Here is a 22,653-nt window from a genome sequence, read left to right as displayed (position 1 = left end):
CTTCTTCTTTTCCAACCCCTTCTTCTTCTGGGGCGCCACTCCGATGAGCCCAGCCGCTAACCACGGTGGCGGCTCTGCCGGACGGCGTCGAACGGCCGCGAGGCAAATTCGACTCGATAGTCAGACCGTCTGGTCTCCCGTCGAGTGCCACGGCAGCGGACCTTGATATGGCCCGTTTTTGCTTAGCCCTTCGGCCATGGTTGTCGTGGCGGAGGATCGGCCCATCCATAACCCACCGGAGGGTTTTGTGGGCATTCACCTGCATTCGGTCGCATTCGGCTTCCGAGTGCCTCCTCACCCATTTCTTTCACTTCTTTTCCGGCACTATATAACCTGGTCCCGGGCCAGTTAGTGCCCAATTCGCACCGCCTTCTTACCAGCTTCATTAACCTCTGCCATTGGTGGCAGTGCGAGCCGGATCTAGACTTGTTCGGTTCCTCTTTACCGTGAACAAAGTCGGCTCTCACTCGCCTGGCTTCATTCAAGTCGCCGCCCCCGGACTTCGAGGGGTTATCCGACTCGATCAAAGAGTGGAAGCCTCTTTACTTTTTCGTCCGACCCCGCTCTTCTTCCTTCTCTTTTCCGACCCTGTGGCCGGCGACTCTCTTCAAGCCTTGCTCTCGGCGCGCCGTCTTTACGGAAGATGCTGTCCAAGGCGGCGAGTTCTTGAAGAGCCTGGGGCCGTACTCGGTCAAGTATTGGTCCCGGGTCCGGGCCATGGCCAAGCATGGCCTACTGCCGGAGGGCGCGGCCACCATAGGTAGCGTCTTTTTTTTTACCCCGTTCTCAACTCGCTCCTACTTCTTTATTTGTCATTTTTAACCCGAAGCGCTCACAACTATGCGGTTTTCTTGCAGGTCCGTACGATTCTGACTCCTCCAGCTCCGACGAGGCCGTTGCACCGACTCCAGAGATGGCGGACAGGGCTGAAAAAATGAGGCATCGCTTGACGCAGCGTTCCACCGGTGCCGCCGCCGCTTCTTCCTCTCAGCCGTCGCCGGCGATTCGGCCGACTCCTCCACCCTCTCACAACGTGGTCGATCTTACGCCATCGCCCGTGGTGTCGCCCACTCGGCAGCCACCTCCTCCTTCGACTGAAAGCCCAAGCTCCAAGCGCCCTGCCGAGCACACGGAGGGGCCGACTCCGAAGAAGATCCAGCTGTGCCACGAGGTGGATGCCGATGCCCAAATCTGGATGGGCGCCGCCTCGGTCCGCAAGTGGTGCGCCGACGTTCTCCTGCCTAATGACGTGGCGGCGACGCAAGCTTTGGGGGACGGGTATATCCTCGAGGCCTCGCTTCGCCAATCTTACCGCGTAAGTGTCACTGACTCGGCTCCCATTCTCTGCTCTTTCTTTTCCTTGTCTGACTCGTGACAACTGCGCAGAACCTCACCTTTCAGATGGAGATGGGCAAGCGGCTCCAGAACTTTAGGACCGAGATGCGGTCCACGGTTCTCAAACTGCGCCAAACAGAGGAGGCTTTCCTGGAAGAGCAGGCGAAGCACCTCAAGATGGTGGAGGTGCACAACTCCGAGCTGCTGAGGGTTACCCGTCAATGGAGGAGGAAAGGGATAAGGTGGCAACGATCGCCGCGACCTCCGTCGAAGATTACAAGAAGTCGGCGGCCTTCGAGGCGGATGTGAGAGCGGCGGTGGAGGCCCGGAAGAAAGAGGTGGCCAAGGAGTGGCTGGCGACGAGTTCCTTCTGGATCTGGGCGAACGCGATTACCGCCTCAGTTTCCGCGAGGCGCAGACAGAGATCCACGCCACGTTGCTGGCTCGCGACTCCTCGTTCACTCCCGAGGGTTGGGGCCTCAAGCCGGTGTTGGATGCTGAAGGGCCGGCAGCGCCTGCTGATCCGTCGACTCTTCCCACGACGACGCTCCCAGAGCTTATCGAGTCCTCTCCTCAAGCGGAGGACCCTTCTTCTGTTCCCCTAGCTGGACCAACGGCAGGGGCGCAAGTTGAAGGGGTCGACGTCGACACCCCATCCCTCGTAGCTTAGGGCCTTTTAAGATAGCCCCTTTTTTTTTGTAAAGGCTGGCCTCTTTTTCGGCCTTAATTTTAATGAAAAAAAACTCCCCCTTCTTTCGCACTTCGTTTTCGAATTCTTTTAATACTGACAAATCTCTAAGGCTTCGAGCCCTTCTCCCTTACCTTCTAATTTTCCCTTGCCGAGTCCCTTAATCGAGGCGACTCTTTAGGCTTTTACTTTCTCAGAAACGGTTTAGGATCAGTGCCCCGTTGTTTCTATATATACTCGCCGAGTCCCTCAGTCGAGGCGACTCCTTCTGGCTTTTTCTCGGAAACGACTAAGGGTCTGGGCCCTTGTTTCCTAACTCTTTCTCGCCGAGTCCCTCAGTCGAGGCGACTCTTTAGGCTTTTACTTTCTCAGAAACGGTTTTAGGGTCAGTGCCCCGTTGTTTCTATATATACTCGCCGAGTCCCTCAGTCGAGGCGACTCCTTCTGGCTTTTTCTCGGAAACGACTAAGGGTCTGGGCCCTTGTTTCCTAACTCTTTCTCGCCGAGTCCCTCAGTCGAGGCGACTCTTTAGGCTTTTACTTTCTTAGAAACGGTTTAGGGTCAGTGCCCCGTTGTTTCTATATATACTCGCCGAGTCCCTCAGTCGAGGCGACTCCTTCTGGCTTTTTCTCCGGAAACGACTAAGGGTCTGGGCCCTTGTTTCCTAACTCTTTCTCGGCCGAGTCCCTCAGTCGAGGCGACTCTTTAGGCTTTTACTTTCTCAGAAACGGTTTAGGGTCAGTGCCCCGTTGTTTCTATATATACTCGCCGAGTCCCTCAGTCGAGGCGACTCCTTCTGGCTTTTTCTCGGAAACGACTAAGGGTCTGGGCCCTTGTTTCCTAACTCTTTCTCGCCGAGTCCCTCAGTCGAGGCGACTCTTTAGGCTTTTACTTTCTCAGAAACGGTTTAGGGTCAGTGCCCCGTTGTTTCTATATATACTCGCCGAGTCCCTCAGTCGAGGCGACTCCTTCTGGCTTTTTCTCGGAAACGACTAAGGGTCTGGGCCCTTGTTTCCTAACTCTTTCTCGCCGAGTCCCTCAACTGAGGCGACTCTTTAGGCTTTTACTTTCTCAGAAACGGTTTAGGGTCAGTGCCCCGTTGTTTCTATATATACTCGCCGAGTCCCTCAGTCGAGGCGACTCCTTCTGGCTTTTTCTCGGAAACGACTAAGGGTCTGGACCCTTGTTTCCTAACTCTTTCTCGCCGAGTCCCTCAGTCGAGGTGACTCTTTAGGCTTTTACTTTCTCAGAAACGGTTTAGGGTCAGTGCCCCGTTGTTTCTATATATACTCGCCGAGTCCCTGGGACGATTAGCTGTAACCCATGTGCTTTATTTAGATTTTTGGAATCCTCGAGCCCGTACACGGCCTATCCTTTTCTACTGATAGAACCTTTTCAAATGAGTGACGTTCCATATGCGATCTATGGGCTTGCCTTCCACAGTCTCTAACTTGTAGGTTCCGGCTTGGACCACCGCTGCAATACGGTATGGCCCCTCCCACTTAACTGTAAACTTGCCTCCTTCGGTGGGCTGACTGGCTTGTCGATCGCGCAACACGAGGTCGCCAACCTGGAAGGTTCACGGGCGAGTCCTTCGGTCGCGATATCTTTTCACCGCCTGTTGGTACTCAACCATCCGTGCACTCGCGGCTTCCCTCCTTTCCTCTAGGAAATTTTTCTCGATCCGCAGACTCTCTTCGTTCGCTGCGTCCGAATAGGTGCGAACCCGGTGGGTGGGCTCGACCACTTCGACTGGAACCTTGGCCTCGAAGCCGTATGCGAGCGAGAACGGGCTCTCCCCCGTCGCTCGCCGCTGGGTAGTGCGATAAGCCCATAGGACTCGGTCAAGCTCGTCCGCCCAATTTCCTCGGATGTCTTCGAGCTTCTTCCGGATCCCGTCGACCAACGTTCGATTCACATTCTCGACCTGCCCATTGGCTTGTGGGTACGCCACCGATACCTTGGTATGCTTGATATCGTGTCGGCGGCAGAAGTCAGCGAAGGCCTGGCAGTCAAACTGTCACCCGTTGTCACTGACGATGTGCTCGGGCAGGCCGAAGCGACAGATCACCCTTTTCCACAGAAAACGTCGACATTGGTACTCGATGATGGTAGCCAATGGTTCTGTCTCGACCCATTTGGTGAAGTAGTCGATAGCCACGACGCAAAACTTCAGACCTCCCGGGGCGACGGGCAATGGTCCCAACAAGTCTATTCCCCACTTGGCGAAGGGGATGGCAGTGGTGACCGGTGTATAAAAGGTGGCCGGCCGGGTGTCTTTCCTGGCGAATGCTTGGCAAACGCCGCACTTGGACATCCATTCGATACAGTCTCGCATCATGGTCGGCCAATAATACCCTTGAACGACTAACTTCCGGGCGAGCGTGTGGGCGCCCTGGTGCGCGGCACAAATGCCTCTATGAGCTTCGTCCATTATTTTCTCAGCCTCAGGTCTAAGCAGGCACTTTAGTAAGGGTCCTCCGAACGACTGTTTATATAGCTGCCCGTCGATGATCTGGAAGGAAGGGGCTTTTCGCCGAACTCTAGCGGCGACTCCTTGGTCACTTGGCAACTCGCCCGTCTCCTTGAATCGCCGGATGTCTTCCATCCAAAACATCTCAGGGTTTTTCTCCCGATCCCCTTCCTCGATATTTACTTGCTGGACTTCCAGTGGTGTCTCTTCAACACTCGGCCGATTTAACTCCTCCTTCTGGCAAATTCTTATCAGGTGGTCCGGTACCCCTTCCAGGGTAATTTTGGACAATATGTCGGCTTCCACGTTGTCCGCTCGGGAGATGTACTCTGTCTCGTAAGCCCCGAATTCTTTTAACATCTCAACTGTGCGCTCTTTGTATAATACCATCTTTGCATTCTTAGCCTCACACGTACCTGAGATCTGTCCGACTACCAGTTTGGAGTCAGTCTTGATTCGCAGCCGCTCGACTCCCAGGGCCTTGGCGAGTCGGAGGCTGTTTAATAACTGCTTCATACTCGGCCTCGTTATTTGATGTCGAGAACAAGTATCTCAGAGCGTAATATAGCGGGAATCCTTCCGGAGTGATGAGCATGACACCGCCTCCACAGTGCTGTCGACTCGATGCTCCATCCGCGTGCATTTCCCACCACTCGCCCGGGCAGCTCTCCGGGGCGCGTTCCTTTTCTTCCTTACTTGCTGTACATTCGACCAGGAAGTCGGTCAAGGCTTGACCTTTAATGGAAGGCCGGGGTTGGTATTCAATCCCATACTGAGTCAACTCTACGGCCCATTTTACAAGTCGGCCGGAGGACAAGGGGTTTCTTAGCACACTCCCGAGCGGCTGGTCTGTCAGGACTCGGACGGTATGGGCTTGGAAATAAGGCGCCAGCTTGCGCACGGTGACTACCAATGCATACACAATCTTTTCCAGAGCGGTGTACCGCGTCTCAGCGGCCTTCAGCGAGCGACTTACGTAATAAACCGGGTGCTGGACTCGGTCCTCCTCTCGGACCAATACCGAACTCACTGCTTTGGCCGAGGCGGCGAGATACAAGAATAAGGGCTCGCCCTCCTGGGGGGTAGACAGCACTGGGGGCGTTGAAAGTTACTGTTTCAACTCCTCGAACGATTGTTGGCATTCGGCAGTCCAAGCGAATCCCTCCTTCTTCTTCATGGCTTCGAAGAAAGGCACGGTCTTATCTGCCGCTTTGCTCAGGAAGCGGCTAAGGGCGGCCAACCGACCAGTCAATCGTTGTAGGTCCTTGACGGTGGTAGGAGGCTGCATGTCGATGATGGCCTGTACTTTCTCCGGATTAGGCTCAATGCCTCGTTTGGTGACCATGTAGCCCAAGAATTTTCCACCTTGGACGGCGAACGCACACTTTTTGGGGTTCAGCCGAAGGTTGTATTTTATCATTACCTTGAAGCAGTCGGCCAAGTCCTCCGCATGCTTGTCCTCCTCCCGGCTCTTGACGAGCATATCGTCGACGTACGCGGCCATCGATTTCCCAAGCAGGTGTTGGAACAGCCGGGCGACCATTCGGGTGTACGTAGCCCCGGCATTTTTAAGTCCGAAGGGCATGACTCGGTAACAATAAACTCCGTCCGGTGTCAGGAAGGCGGTCTTCTCCTCATCCGCCGGGTGCATAAATATTTGGTGATACCCTCTGAAGGCGTCCATGAAACTCAGTAGTGCCGACCCGGCCGTCTCGTCGACTAACTGGTCGATCCGAGGTAGGGGAAACGGGTCTTTCGGGCAAGCCTTATTAAGATCGGTGTAATCCACGCACATTCGCCACGCCGGGGGCTTGGGTACGAGGACCACATTTGCCAACCACTCCGGGTACTTAACCTCGCGGACGTGCCCGACCGCTAGTAGCGTGCTAACTTCCTTCTTCACGAATTCCCTTCGGTCGTTGGCCAGGTATCGTTTCTTCTGTACGACCGGTCGGTGCTCCGGATCCACGGCGAGTCGGTGTGATATAACCGACCGATCGACGCCGGGCATATCCTCCGGGCCCCAGGCGAAAACCAATCGATGTTCCTGGAGCATTCTCACGATTTCCCCCCTTAGTTTCTCAGGAAGGCCGACCCCAATTCTCACCCGCCTACTAGGCTGTGCGGGGTCAATCTCGACTTCCTCTAGCTCGACGGCCGGCTCGGGGCGAGGTATCACCGTTTTCCTAGGGGGCCTCTCGGTAATCTCGTGGACCTGCATCTCACGTTTGCCCATCCCTCTACATGCTTGTAAATAACAGTCGCAGGCGGCCTTGCGATCGCAACGTACCGTTCCTATTCCGTTCGGCGTGCGAAACTTCAAGCACAGGTGTTCGATCGAGATTAGGGCTCCGAGGTCCTCCAAACCCGGACGGCCGAGTATGGCGTTATGTGAGCAGGCCAGATTTACCACGATAAACTTCATGCTTAACTTCTGTACATCCGGGTAACTGCCAATCTCTACGGGAAGGGTGATCGACCCTTCTGCCTCCACCGAGTCCCCGGTGAAGCCGGCGAGAGGGGTTTTGACAGGATTCAGCTGCTCTCGGGTTAGCCCCATTTTGATGAAGGTTTCCAGGTATAGCACATTGACGCTACTCCCGGTGTCTACCAGGATTCGGCGAACGACTACACCATTGATGTCCATAGCAATGACCAACGCATCTCGATGCGGGGTCTCTCCGGCTGGCAGGTCCCTATCGGTGAACATGATGGGTTCTCGGCATACCTTTTTGGTGCTCTCTTCGCGACCGTAGACCATCCCGACATACAATTGCCGAGCCCAGGCTTTTCGGGTGTTTGCCGAGTCGCCGCCCTCCGGTCCGCCGACTATCATGTTGATAACCGGCTTCTGGCGCCATTGGGCTTTGTCCTCTTCGGAAGCCGGCTACTTACCTCGGCTGTTCTCTGCGTCGGCGGCAAGTCCCTCATCTCCTCGACTGGCCGAGCTTCGCCTCCATTGATTAGGGGGCGGGGTCCCTTGTTGGATAATCCCCTCCACGATCTTCTTTAGATAGAAGCATTCTTCCGTGCTGTGAGTATAAGATTTATGATAACGACAGTACTTAGAAGCCTTACCAGTCTCCGTACTTGTTACGCGGTCGTCGATCGGTGGAGGCGGAGGTGGGGCAACTGCTTGTATTTCGTGGACCGGCCGCTCCGGAACCGGTCGATAGGCGCAGACGATGGGGCGGTCGTACGGTCGCCTAACTTCGGGTCGCCGGGCCACATCCGAACGCCTTTCCTTCGTCTCGGCCCGCGTCCTTTTCCCGCTGGCGGACCCGCCGACCTCGCGTTGTCGTTTATGCTTCATGGCATGCTCCGTGTTGGCTCTCTTGTTGGCCATCTGGATAGCTTCCGCGTACGTTGCCGGGCGATTGTCCCTTAGGTCTCGGTACAACTGGCCGGACCGCAAAGACTCGATGAAGAAAGTGAGTGCCGTTTGGTCCTCCACTTCCTCTATCGACTGGATCTCCTTTTGCCAGCGGGCTAAATAGGTTTTTAAGGACTCGCCCTCGTCCTGGTGGATGTCGCCTAAGTGCGTCAGGTCCTTCTGTGGCTTGATGTTGGCGGCGTAGTGGCTCATGAAGCGATCTGCCAGCTCCTCGAAACTGTGAATCGTCCCTGGGGGTTGCGCCACGAGCCACCTCTGCGCGGACCCCTTTAGCGTGGGTATTAAGGCGCGGCACATGACCGAGTCCCGTACCCCTAAAACTTGCATCTTAGCTTGGTAGCTCAGTAGGTGTTCTCGCGGGTCGCCCGACCCGTCGAACGTGGCTTGCTCCGGGAACTTGAAGTCGCCCGGTATCTTGAAGGCCATGATCTCGGCCGAGAAGGGTAACGCGGTCAGCAGCGTTCGGCCAGGGGCCTTGGCTTTTCCTTCCACCTGTTCTTTTAGATTTCGTACTTCCTGGACTAGATTTGCCACCTCGACCCTCTTTTGGGCGCGATTTCCTGTCGATTCCGTGCTCTCGCCGACCTCTGACTCATCAGGTTGATCATGGTCGTGGGCGGGCTGCTCTAAGCGGCGAGCCACCGTCCGGGCTTTCCTTGCACGGTTACGCTCACGCGCGCTCTGTCGACCGTGAGTTTCTAACGGGGCGCGAAGGGGTTCCCTTCGTCCCAGCCGTTCTCTCGCCGACCGTCGTTCCACACCCGGACCCAACCGAGAATGAACGGACTGGGCCGGTTGACTCTCAGTCCGGCGGGCGGATTGTCGATTGTCTGGCCTCCGCGACGGTTGGGGGTCTCGTTGCGGTATCCGAGTAGCGGATTGCTCCCGCATTCCCCGGCTCGCCTCGGCGAAAGCGCGTCCAATCGCTTGTAGCTGATCCGGGGTGAGCTGCACCGCGGCTGGTTGTGGATTTATCCTCGGAGTCGGCGGCAGTGTCGCGTCGTTTTCCCGGCTTCGGGCATTTCTTCGATTCAACTGATCTCTTAGGTCGGCTCCTAGCCCGTTATCGTGTTGACTCAACTGTTCTTGGCTTCCTGTCATGGTAAAGCCTCTCGATCTCTCGCAACTAGGGCTCTTCTCGACGTTCTCCCGGACTCGCTTTGCTCAAAAGGCACGCGACTCTTTGTTTCGATCCCCACAGACGGTGCCAGTGATGGTTTTTGGGTTTTCGGGCCCAAGGAGGTCCAACACAACCTTTCAGCTGGAGGATACACCTTTCACAAAAAGTCTAATTTCAATGAAATGCGATGTTAATAAAGCCTTGTACTCCTCCTCGGGGTTCTCGAATCTCTCCTCTTACAAGGGTGGAGGAGCCCTTTTATAGTGGCTCCTCCCTCATTGACTTAAAGGCCCATAATAGCCGACTTCAAAGCTGCTTTCAAGGTGTCGAGCCGTTGAGTGACGTTACGGGGTCTACCAACGGCTCTTTCTAGCTCGTAACCGGCGGACCGAGTCCGGCCTTTAATGCCTCAACGGCTCCTTATCTTAACTTCGTCGGAGGCTCCCTCAACGGCTCTCTGCATTGAGTCTTTCCTTGGGCTGGGCCCGGACCGACTCCTCGTCTCCGGCCCATGCTCAGGTTGGGTCGTCCTTCATAGCCCTGGCCTGGGCCTTCCATTTGGGCCTGGGCCGACTCCTGGACTCGGCCCACACACTCTCCAGGCCTGCCTCGTGTCAGCCCATTCTTCTCTCTGGTCTTTCCTCTTTGGGCCCTCTTTTCTTGGGCCGGGGTTCTCACCCCATCACTAGTAATTTTTTTTTTCCGCCAACCAATTAAACAATGGAATCTATTTTCTTGATAAATTATTTTTTATAGAATTTGAATTTCATTTTCCTTTAAATATTTTTCAACAAACCAAACGAAGTGTAATAGTGATGACATCAAATTATAAGATATTTGAACTTTACACACAAATTCAACAGATTTGATGGTTGATGTGTGGGGTTTTGTGCCCTCCTATTGACTAAAAAAACATATAGAAATAGAGAATTATAAACAAATGGAAGCCCTATAAAATGCCAAATTAAAGCCTAAGAAACAACTTGGATCGGAACTTCTTATATTCAATTAAGGCATTTCTATCTATATATGTACAATTGATGATAATTTAACCAAATGAGGCTGCATGCTAAACATATATTGTACAAAAGAACAACATTTTGCTATGTATGTTACATAAATTAGCTTAATTAAACAGTACTCCTAAATTAAGCAATTAATTAAACCCTATCAGACCTATCTCTTGGAAGTTCCCATCTGGAATTAGTGTCACTACCAAATGATGAACCTCCTTGTGCTGAAAGATGCGTGGAAGAATTATTATCATACATAAAATCTTGGGCGTTAACCACCGGCTTGGCGGCTCTATTGATCAACTTCCCCCCAAATCTCTGCTGTTGCACCACCAGCACCGACGCCGTGTTCTTAAAATCCGGCGACGCCAAGAAGTCTCCGACCCCCCCGAGTTCGGAGCACTCGATCCAGGCTCCAATCCCCTCTAGCAGCGGCGAATCCTGGTGAGTCCTCCCAACCATCAACAAATCGAAAATATTTTCCATGTTTCTAAGAGAGCTCGCGAATCCTTCCCCGTCCTTCACCACCTGTTCCTGGTATACGAAGTGGTGGTTCCCGACGTTGGCGCACCGGATGGCTTCTATGATGTCGTTGTCGAATCTCCTCTCCCTGGCGTTATCGCATCCGAGGAGGAGGTATCGGAGCACGGTGAGGGTGACGTTAGTGTGCCTGGCCATACGCGCACCGTAGCAGAGAGCCTCAGCGTCGTCGGGGCCGCCGATGTAGATCATGGCGACTTTATACACGGCGTTAGTGTTGATAATGGTTAAGGAACCGGTGAGGATTCCTTTGTCCACCAGAACCGCGACGGAGCAAGGCGATTTCTCGATGACCTTGGAGTTCATATGCTGCTCTGCTCGGTTCACCGTTCCGATCGAGCCGTCGATCGCCCAGTGCTTGTGAAACGGGAGGATGACGATGGTTGCGTTCTGGTCAACCGCGAGCCTGCAAATGTCGTCGTGCATTATCTCCGATTGCGACACAGCCGTGTAGGGCTGAAGCGAGACGTTCGTCTCGTTGTTGAACTCGTACTGCCGCAGCGCGTTTATGATTTGCGCGGAGGAGGAGGTGTCCAGGTTGAGGTTTTGGTGGGAATATTGGTGCGCGATGAGGATCGGAGCCGCCTGGCCCACCAGCTCCACCAGGATCAGCGCTATAACCGCAACCGGACTTTCCTCCGATGCATTCGAAGCTTCCAGAAGGTTCACGATCGACGGAACCGACTCTTGATCTTTGATCGCTACCAGAATTCTCAGCTCCATTTCCCTTTTCAAATTCTGTATCGTCCTCCTCCTAAACGGCGTGTGTCTGTTCGCTGATTTCATCAACAACACTATCAATGGCGTCTGGATCAGCATGATTCCAATCACTCCCACGGTAACCGCCAGCGAGAATTCCTCGTCATTCAGAATCTGATCAAATTCAAGCACAAAACACTTCAAATTTTAATTTAAATTTTTTTTTTTTGGAAGCCCCAAATTTAAATTCTGGACTACATATATAGTGCCAGTGACCTTGTGATCGCACCAAAACTCTTTGTGCTTATATTAACTCTTTGTGCTTATGAACAGATATTAAAAATATACTAGCCTGAACATCGCTCCAGAGGTTGAAGAGGATAAGCTCAGTGGGGCCTTTTGCGTTCAACATAAGCCCAATCACCACCGATTCTGTAGTGCTTATGGCCAAGAACTTGCCGAGAACCATCATTATGACAACCTTGATCACGGCAGCGTAAAGGACAATAATGCAAACAACCAACAGATTATGAGATTGGATGAAGAAAATGTTTGTTTTGAGTCCGCTGTTGGTGAGAAATGTGGGGTAAGAGAACGTTGCAATGGGGTACTCGAGGCGCCTGATTATAGTAGACCCCAGAGGGGGTCCCGGCGGGATGACGATGCCGGCGGCCAATGCCCCAAACGCAAAATGCTGCCCGATAATCTCAGTCACTAAGCTGCAAGCTAAGAAAAGTATGAAGAAAACCATGATATAAGACTCCGAAACCGGTTTTTCTTGGGGAAGACGAACCAGAAGCTTGAGAATGAGGGGCCGGATGACGAAGGCTAAAATGGAGACAAAAGACAACGCCGATAATAGCCCCCCGATTGTATTCACCACAGGTTGCCCGATACTATCCTTCAAAAGGGGTTGCAAGGAGTAGTTTACGATCGCCAGACTCATCCCGATGAGATCGGAAAACAGAGAAATGGAGATGGCGATTCGGCCTGGATCGGTGTTGATGATCTTGCGGTCTTTAAGGAAGGGGCAGACGCTGGGAAACGCCGACGTGCATTGCGACACTGCGAAGATGGGGAGAATCTGCCTTAGGCTTTCGTTCATGGAGAGGACGCGAGTTAGTAGAACGGCCATGGGCACCGTGAGCAAGCTGGAAAATACGACCATGAAGATGCCGGCTACCACGGCGGTCCGGCTGGGTTTGAACATCCGTCTGGTTTCCATCTCCACGCCGACGCCGAACAGGAAGATGAGAAGCCCGAATCCCGCCACGGTCTCGAAGATCATGATGCCTCTCTGGGGGAAAAACGTCTCTGCGAAGAACTCATTTCGGCCCAAGATGGATGGACCTAAAAGTATACCACTCTGCAGGTTTAATTTACACATACAGTCAACTTTGTTATATCACACTTAGCTTGATCAGAAATTGGGGTTTTAAAATATATATGCTTACGAGAACTTGGGAAATGATGGAGGCTTGGCGGAGGGGCTTGAGAGTATACTTAATGACCATATAAGCTAGGGAGACGATGCAAAGCTGCGCCATGAAAAGAGGGGTGGTGTACTGCAAAGAGTTTTGGTAGTCAATCCACATGCCCTTAGGGTCGCCCCTGTTTGAGCTTTGGCAGATAATGGAAAAGTTGCCGCCGGGTTGTCTGACGATGCCGGAGGAAGAGTAATGAGAGTATTTTGATTCCATTGATGATGAATCCTAATCCGGCCGGCGGGAGGGCGGGGCAAGAATCTAACCGTACCGGAAACAAAAGTGAAAGTGTGAGACAGACAGGGTAACATTGTTGACCTCGTAATCCTTATGTCAAGTGGTTATCCACAGATGGTCTACAAATTCAAATACCCCATTGCCAGACAGTTTAAACATTGGTTTTAAATCAAGTCCCCGTTTTTCACTCAAGAATGGGTGGTGTGTCCTAAAATAATAGTAATAATAAAGTTTGGAGTTAATAATAATAATAATAATAATAATAATAATAATAACCGGTTGAAAAAACATAAAAGTAGTGCAATTTTTAATAATAAAAACTTAACTCCTAATTTTAATAATAATAATAATAATAATAATAATAATAATAATAATAATAATAATAATAACTATTCGGGGTGGAGAGGGGTATCCTGGTCCTTGTCCCCGTTTTTCAAAATTTTTTTACATTTTCATCTCCGTTGAGACGGGGATTTGGGATGACGGGACAATTTGTCATCCCTAAGTTCACCCATTATTATTGACTTATTTTTATTTGACTTAAATTTATAACCGATCAATTTTACATAATATCTTAAGTAATTAGACTTTTCAAATATAATCCCCCTAAATCAAGAACATAGGTTCTATTTGACATGCCTAGCTCAAAAGCTAGTAGTTGAAACTAAAAAGTTAGTAGTTAATAAACTAATTGATTGAAATTAAGGTGTTTAGTAAAATTAGCAGTTGAATAAGATGATAAGTGTAAAAAGACATAAGAGGACATTTTTGTTAATTTATAAATTCAAATTTAAATAGTGATATATATTGCAATTTAAAGTAAGTGTGTGTGTGTGTGTTTAATGTGTATATATATATCACATTTATGATCTAGCATTTCATAATAAAGCAATATTATTGCGAATATCTTTTTTCTCACTAGTTGATTCACTTAAATTTTCATTGCCGGTGCAAGTAGAACTAAAATTTTAAAGATCATCTAGCAGTATGTTTTTGGATATTGCTCAAGCATATTTTAAACATCATATCATCTGAAGTATTTTTGGATGTAATTATGCAATGTAAATGTGGTAATAGTAACATCAATTTGGGTGTCCACACTAAATTGTGGCATTTAACTAAGTATATTCTATATCTTCTTTAGAGTTTCGTGTGTAGTTTTGCATTTGGTAATAGTTTCAAACTCTTCTTTGATCTCAATACATTTGATTATATTAATCCACGTCCATACTTTTGAATATATATATATATATATATATATATATATATCATGGTTGCAGTAGGCACTAGTTGGGCGCCAACAAAATAGTGATAGTCATAGAATCAAAACAATATTAAAAAAATAAAAATACTCAAATACGTCAATCATCCAAATATTCAAAGTATCAAACTAGTCTACGAACGACTGGACTAGACGACTTCGAACAAAATCGCCCGACTCGGCCGATTTTGACCATTTCCGCCGATTTCGCCGCCTAAACGGCCGACCGATTTTTGGGCGCCTAACAGTGAAAGCGGAACGGCCTATGGGCGCCTAGTGCCATGAATGAAGCATGGCTGAGATTAAAAGGAACAAATCACACGGATTAAAGAAACAAATTTCTTTAAACTATTAAAAAATATAAATTTATGGGTAAATTAGTCTATTAGAATATGTGCATCACTATACAAAATATTGTGCATTCTTATACAGAGTATTGTGCATCGATAAGTCTATAGTTGTGCATTCAAACACCACCTAAAAATCCTACAGTTGACATCTCAATGTCCTACGATGCACTGAATTATGTGTAATAATGCACAACTCACCAGCCTACAATGCACAACTTACAACACTAGATTGCACAACCAGCACACACGAATGCACAATCGTACTATCCAAGCATTTGTACATATACACAACCATCCAAATATAGGCAATATTATATTCAAAAGAACGAGCGAAAAAAATATAAAAAATACCGAGTACATTGCATGGGCGAACACTCAATCAATGATGAAGAAATCGCGGCTCCAAATCGCAACGGTGGTGATCTAAAAAATAGGAAACCAATTAAAACAAGGATTATACATGCGTTCACACTTAAAAAAAAAAAAAAAAAAAAAAAAAAAAAAAAAAAGAAGACACTACTACCCAACTTTAACAAAAAAATCAATTCATATCATTTTTGAAAATCAAATCTGGACCATCGAAATAAAAAAACGAACGCACAAGATTAGTCGTCATATCCTCACCTAAGAATGAGTCTTCATTTGATCATATATATATATATATATATATATATATATATATATATATATATATAATTAGGTTCTAGTGCGGTTGTGCAGTTAAATATGAGCTATCGGTATTGCTTAAATCAACGTCCAAGATTACTAAAATTAAAAAAAAAAATGCAGTGGCAATTGGTAATTTTTGCATCTAGGTCAAATTTAAGGTGCGTGGGTTTTGTGCTTAATGTGCGTGAGTTTTGTGTTTAAGCTGCGTGGGATTTATGCTTAAGGTGTGTGGATTGTGTCCTTAATGTGAGTAGTTGGCAGCCCCAAGTGTTGTTGTGCGGTTAAATATGAGCTATCGATCTTGCTTAAATCAACGTCCAAGATTACCAAAATTTAAAATTAAAAAAAAAAATACAGTGGCAATTTGGTAATTTTTGCATCTAGGTCAAATTTAAGGTGCGTGAGTTTTGTGCTTAATGTGCGTGAGTTTTGTGTTTAAGGTGCGTGGAGTTTGTGCTTAAGGTGTGTGGATTGTGTCTTTAATGTGAGTAGTTGTTGAAACTTAAGATGCGTGAGGTTTGTGCTTAAGGTGCATGTGGTTTGTGCTTAAGGTGCGTGAGTTGTGTGCTTAATGTGAGTAGTTGAAACTTAAGGTGTGTGAGTTTTGTGCTTAAGGTGCATGAGTTTTGCGTTTAAGGTGCGTGAGTTGTGTGCTTAAGGTGCGTGATTCGTATGCTTAAGGTGCGTCAGTTTATAAACTGAAGGTGCACGATGTTAATACTAAATGTGCGCCATTTTAACACTTAAAGTGCGTTATTCTAACACTTAAGGTGCGTGTTTCTATCACTTAAGGTGCGCATTTTTAGCTTATGCTTCTTTCTTCCAGACACGTTTTTTTTAAAAAAAATAATTTTCATTGATTTGAGCCGTTGATATGAATTTGATCAACGGCTCAGATCTAACCGCACAACTGCACGGGAAGCTATACCTGCACCTGAACCATTTCATATATATATATATATATATATATATATATATATATATATATATATATATATATATATATATGGGTTGGCTCTGGTGTGAAGGATCTCTTAGGTGAAAGATGGGGTTAGATCTAAGCACGTTGACAAAATCGATTTTAAGAAGACAACACCACCAGAGCTGGCCACTCATAAGCAATAAAATCTACATTTCTATTTCTATTAACTGATTGCTGAAACATGATTGCCAAAGGATAGTGGTTGTGTTTTGGGACTGCAAAAAAAAAAAAAAAAAAAAAAAAAAAAAAAAAAAAAAGTGCACCTTAAGAAGGAAAACAACGCACCTTAAAAAGGAAAACCACACTTAAAACTTTAGACCCGCACACCTTAAGAAGGAAAACCATGCACCTAAAGCTTTAGGCCGACGCACCTTAAGCACACAGACCACGCACCTTAAGAAGGAAAACCGCGCACCTTAAGAAGGAAAACCACACACCTATAGCTTTAGACCGACGCACCTTAAGTACACAACACAGAAATCACGCACCTTAAGTACAAAAATCATGCACCTTAAATTTGACCTAAACGCATAAAGACCAAATTGCCACCGCGTTTTTTTTTTTTTTATCCTTGTTAATCCTGGGCATTGATCTTGGCAAGATTAATGCCTCTCATCTCAACCCACGTTCGTACCTGAGCACACTAGTCGCATTTGATCCGTATTATATATATATTACTCTGATTAAATGATTAAAAAAATGAGAGATTGATTACCTTGGATGATTACAAATTATAATGCAAGGGTGATGATGTTGTTTGTCTCTCACCTTGATGAACATGTACAATAAAGAACTAGGAGGAGAAGAATATTTAGGAAAAATACACGTTAACGAATTGAGAGGAGAAGAGGTTTTTTTTTTTTTTTTTTTTTGTTAATTTTTTATTTTATAATAGATATTAGAGTTTTGAGTAAAGAATGGTAAATAGTGTCATTTTTGTAAATTAATAAGGATAAAAAAGAAAAAAATTGTTTATAACTTATTTTGAACCGCTAAAAGGTTTCAAAATAAGTTATTATTTTAAGTTACACAGGTTTTATCAAATAGAACTATAACATCCGATTCATAATAGGAAAATAATTTTAAAAAGCTACTTAAATCAAAATTTGTATCATATCACATTTTAACCAAAGTGCCACAACATATATACCCCGTTCCATTTAGATTTATTAGAATGGAAATTAGTCTAAGTATGGTACGTGTTTAAAGGTGCCTTCTACAATTAGAGCCTGCTCAGAACACCTCATGGCCTCACCAAAAATGAAATAAAATTAAAAGCATAGTCTCATCCTATAGTAATTGATTAAGATTAGACTTAATATTAAAATTGTTAGATTAATGTTCCCCTTCTTTTTAATAATATATATAGGAGTAAAAGACATTTTTGGTCCTAGACTTATAGTGGCTTGGACAATTTTAGTCCTTTATAAAAAAAAATTGCCATTTTATGGACAGAGTTATTGTGGCGAGGACATTTTTGGTCCTCCGTCTATATTTTTGTTAGATAACCGTCTGAGAGAGGGGTAATTACGTCAATTTAGGCTATCTCCTTCTATCTATTATATCTATGTGTGTTTTGTTTTCTTCTCGGTCATAATTCGAAGGAGTCGGAGAGTCCAAGTTGCAGTAAAGGCATGGTTGTGGGCAGAGCATTTCATAGTGCAAAACTACAAATAAATGAGGGTCAGAGTAAAGGCATGATTGTGGGACCAAAATCGTCCATCTCACAATAAAGAGATAGCCTAAATTGACGTAATTGCCCCTCTCTCATACGGTTATCTAACAGAAATATAGACGAAGGACCAAAAATGTCCTCGCCACAATAACTCTGTCCATAAAATGGCAAATTTTTTTATAAAGGACTAAAATTGTCCAAGCCACTATAAGTCTAGGACCAAAAATGTCTTTTACTCTATATATATAGGATATCACTCCATAAATAGAATACCTTGAAGATGGTAGGATATCACCACTTAAATAGGATATCCTAAAAAAGATGGTCGAGTGGGTGAATCATAATTTATTAATTTTTATATTAGAAGATTACAACACTCTATTAGTCAATTAAGCCCGTCACATAAGATCTTTCTAGTACGATGTATCTAATAGACCTAGTACACACTCACTGCACACACTCAGGTAATTAAAGAGAGAGAGAGAGAGAGAGAGAGAGAGAGAAAGAAGCTCATCACTTTAACAGACATCAACCACTTCACAGATGTGTAATTGCATCTCAGCTGATTGATTACAAGAAGTGCTTATCATCATGCACACTTGATACAACAATAATAGTATAGATGTATGATTGGGTTGTAAACTTGTAAGCAGACAATCAACCAGGGAACACAAGAATGAAACATCTGAGGAAATCTGATTTGATACAATGAGGGGAGCTGCTACAAATTGAAGCCTAACTTGCTCATTTGGTCTTGGTATTTTGTTGTTGCACCACCACAACTGAGACAGGTGAAGCGATATCACCCACAGCAAACAGATCTCCTAAAGGCCCCAGTTCAGGTATGTCGTTCCACTCGTTAAGTCCGATCAGCTGCGGCATGTCATTTCTATGGCGCCTCCCCAACAAGATGAGATCGAAGGCTTCTTCCATGTCGTGTATGAGGAGAGCGCTCTCCGCCCCATCCTTCACCCTTTCTTCTCTGTAAACGATGTTGTCCTGCTGCTGAGCCTGAAACCGGGTGTCCTTCAACAGCTCTGCGTCGAGGACAGCATCCCACTGGTTGTCGCTCAGCTCGGGGTCCCACGGAACAAAGCGCACGACAGTGAGGTAAACCGTGGGTGATCTTGACATGCGTCTGGCGTAGGACAATGCCTCGCGGTCATCGGCTCCTCCCAGGAATATAACGCTCACGTGTTGCATGGGGGATGGCTTTTGCGCCTGGCTCTTTGCCTTCTGACGGTCTATCAGAATGGCTACGGAGCAAGGAGCCGTTTCCAACACATTGTTGTTCATCAACCTGATGCTCTTGTTGTCCTGGGTGAGCTTGCCCTGCTGGTTCCATTTCCGGTGGAACGGAAGTATGATCATGGATGTGAGCTTGTCATACGCGAGGGTGCAAATGTCGTGGTGCATGAACTTCTGCAGCGATACCGAAGTGAAGAACTGCACGAAACTACACCCCATGTACTGCAGCTCAAACGCGTGAAGCACGTCCACCATTTTCTGGGAACGCGAGTTGGTAGATGCATTCTTTTGCCCTAACTGGTGATCAATTAGCAGCGGGGTTGCCCTGCCAACAAGCTCAACCAAGAACAGCGAGTAGATCGAAAGAGGACTCTCTCGGTAAGGATAAGAAAGATCTAACAGCTTCCTCGCTGCCAATACATCATCTAGGCGATGAGCAACGGTTAGCAGTCTGAGCTCAGAGTTGCCAGAATTGTGTTGGATGTCTCTCTTCTGATACCCAGAATACGCCCTTGAATAGTCATACATATACGCCACAACTAGATGCGAGGCTGTAGCAATGATCAACACAGATACCACCAGCATCGAGAAGGTATCCCTATCCAACGTTTGATTCACGTAGGTGTTCAAGTAAAGAGCTACCTGCATAATGCCCTGCGTGCCCAAGATGAAAGCAAGAGAAGCAGCGTCTTTGATAGTAACTCCACAGGCTAAAGCCGGGGTGAAAACCGAAAAGTATTTGAAAGCATAGCATGAGAGGACAGTAATCCACACATACACAATAAACTCCAGATCATACAATTCATTTAGGTTCACTTTCATACCAGTGTAAGTCACCATAAGCGGCGCCAGTAGCCCTGACACCATTGTATCCATCTTGTCCACCAGTGTAGATCCCAAAGGCGGCCCATCTGGCACAGCCAAACCGAGTATAAAAGGACCATACTGGAAACTCATCCCTGCATTGTCAGTCAACACGGCTGCCAAAAAAACCAGATAAGCGAACAAAACGATATAGGCTGTATCTACTGGCTTCCCCTCGGGCGTCCGCTTGATTATCATTGCTGAAAGGGGCCGGCATGTGAATGCTATAAGCGACATACACGCCACACTCAGAATACAAGCATGTATCGATAACACATCCATGGCAGCCATGGCTCCCAACTTCAAATTGGTGTAGACAGACAAGTAGACATTACTGCCCAAATCAGCGATCAATGCAGTTGCCATGGAAAGACGGCCAAGTTCAGAGTTCATAATTTTCAAATCAACAAGGAGAGCTGCAATCACGGGAAATGAAAACTGACTGGTCACTCTCAAGATAGTCGAAATAGCTGATCGTCTATATCGGTGAATCTGTGAATACTCCGGTAACATGACGTCACTGAAGACTGTAAACCCAAAATTTGGGATGGCAACAGCAAGGGCTCCTATTGTCCACGCCTTCACACCAGTTCTGGACATCAATCCTGCGTCCATCTTCACTCCACTCAGGAACATAAAGAACATGTACCCAAATTTTGACAATAAAATTATGTAACCGTCGGTCGGTTCTATCAACAAATAAAGTTTTATAAACTCAAATCTTCCCAGCACCGTTGGCCCCAAGATGATACCAGCCTGCAGATTCACAAGCAATTAACTTTGAAACCAAATGGCAAAATCTCCAATGAAATTTTTCATATGTATTACACTTCCCCTTATAAGTATTACAATTTCCCTTTAACTTCACAATTCCTAATATCATCAAAATATCACATGTTCCATTATAAGTATTACATATTCTCTCATGAATCTGTTCATCCCCTAAATATTAGGGTACATTTTTCTTTATGAATAATAAAAATTGTATTCGTCATTAGTATTAAATTTAAGAGCATAATTATTATATTTCTATCTGAAAGATACAAATCCGTGATACAGTCTAACAGTAGACTCAAACCAAATGGAATAGGGGGATTAAACATTTAAACCAAAGAAAATGAACAAAGTTCAAAATTAAATCGCATAAACAAGGATAGATATTTCTGATTAGCCCACAAAGATCCAATCAAAAGTTATTGGAGATGTACAAAAAAAAAAAAAAAAAAAAAAACACACATTATTATGTAGATTTAACGTTAGGGATAGAGATCAATATCAAGTGCAAATGAATCGAGGGGGAAATTGCATAAAGGAGAGGCGATTGAAGGCGAAAGAGTACCAAAAGTTCACAGACAAGGCGAGGCAACCGGAAGCGCTTGAGTAACAAATAGAGCGCCTGAGTGAGCGAGAATATGAGAGCTATCTGTGCAAGCATACGAGGGAGGGAATAAGTGAAGAAGTGAAAGTTCTCTGGATTAACCTCGGCCGGCCATAATCCTGGAGAATGGAGGAGAATCCGTCCCAGGCAGTAATCCTCGGAGGCGCCCGGGTTTTGCAGCAATGGGGGAGGCGGAGCACCGTACATTGACATGATTGATGGATGATCTTCCCTTCTCTGCTCCCAATAATGGCAGAGAAGAAGAAGACGTTATGGTGGTACATATAGAGATAGAAACACAAGGAAAAGAGCAAGGGATTAGAGATTGTAGAACTTGCGAATACAACAATGGGGGGATTTGTACTGAAATCCTCCCACTTGCCGACTATCCGGTTTGAAGAACGTATGAAATGGACGGACCAATTGTCTGCCATCGCCGGAAAAAGTTCCCAGCCAGTCAATTTAGGAACTCCGCACGCGAGGCTCTATTTGCGCAGAGATGAAAGTGGATGGAGGGAAATCAGAAATGTCGTTTCTTATCGTTGTTCGTATTTGGGCCAACAACAAGAAATGGGCTATTTGCTTTAATTTGACTATAAATATTTATGTACTGTATATTTTTACAGAATGTTAGGAGAGTGAAAAGAGGTTTTGGTAGATCACCTGAGACGTCCTAAAAGGATCACGAGACGTCCTAGAAAAATTACATGTGATTATTTTTTAAAATATGGAGGACTATTGGAGGTCAATCGAGGACCATTGGAGGTATTAACTCCTATTTATAGTAATCTGTTGTTAAATATATATATATATATATATATATATATATATATTACGAATATAAACATAAAAAGAATAAAAATCAAAATATATAAGTATTTATATGAATATTATGAAACATAGACTAAAATTTGACGATGAAAATTTTATTTTGTTCATGTATTTGTTGGCGATAATGAACCAAAATCGATTTAATATCCCAAAAATAATATTTATATATATAAAATATTATTAGATATATATACACTTACCGGACAACATTCGTACCTGTAAGTGCCGGCGCACACATGCTCGGACTTAAATCAAACCTTTTTGAACTCATCTCTAGTTGGAAAGCCTCTATGCTATACAATTCTACAAGTTCCAAAAGTGCTCTTGTATAAAAGGGGGGTCAAATCCTCTTTCCAAACCAATGTGGGACAAAGCTCACTTTTCCTTTCATTTTTCCAACTCAATGGGTCTA

General features: G+C 46.4%; 2 protein-coding genes across 3 annotated transcripts; both read right to left on the bottom strand.

Annotated features, from left to right (window-relative positions):
- Positions 1-10,170: 10,170 nt before the first annotated feature.
- Positions 10,171-12,890, bottom strand: LOC109193904 (cation/H(+) antiporter 15-like). Its single transcript, XM_019344731.1, has 3 exons — positions 12,717-12,890; positions 11,615-12,628; positions 10,171-11,436 (listed from the first exon to the last, which is right to left on the bottom strand). Exons 1-3 carry the CDS (start codon positions 12,855-12,857, stop codon positions 10,171-10,173), a joined length of 2,421 nt encoding a protein of 806 aa, XP_019200276.1. The 5' UTR covers positions 12,858-12,890.
- A 5,576-nt stretch (positions 12,891-18,466) lies between these two features.
- Positions 18,467-21,878, bottom strand: LOC109146482 (cation/H(+) antiporter 3-like). 2 transcript variants are annotated; one of them, XM_019294127.1, is made up of 3 exons: positions 21,776-21,878; positions 21,372-21,681; positions 18,467-20,788 (listed from the first exon to the last, which is right to left on the bottom strand). In XM_019294127.1, exons 2-3 carry the CDS (start codon positions 21,621-21,623, stop codon positions 18,665-18,667), a joined length of 2,376 nt encoding a protein of 791 aa, XP_019149672.1. In that variant the 5' UTR covers positions 21,624-21,681; positions 21,776-21,878; the 3' UTR covers positions 18,467-18,664. The 2 variants fall into 2 exon arrangements, with proteins under 2 accessions (XP_019149672.1, XP_019149671.1); XM_019294126.1 differs by having other exon boundaries at positions 21,372-21,878.
- Between the last annotated feature and the right edge of the window lie 775 nt (positions 21,879-22,653).

Source organism: Ipomoea nil, unplaced genomic scaffold (genome assembly GCF_001879475.1).
Source record: "Ipomoea nil cultivar Tokyo-kokei standard unplaced genomic scaffold, Asagao_1.1 scaffold1932, whole genome shotgun sequence".
Lineage (NCBI taxonomy): Eukaryota > Viridiplantae > Streptophyta > Magnoliopsida > Solanales > Convolvulaceae > Ipomoea > Ipomoea nil.
Note: the sequence above shows the minus strand (reverse complement) of the source record. Positions and strands in the feature narration are given on the sequence as shown.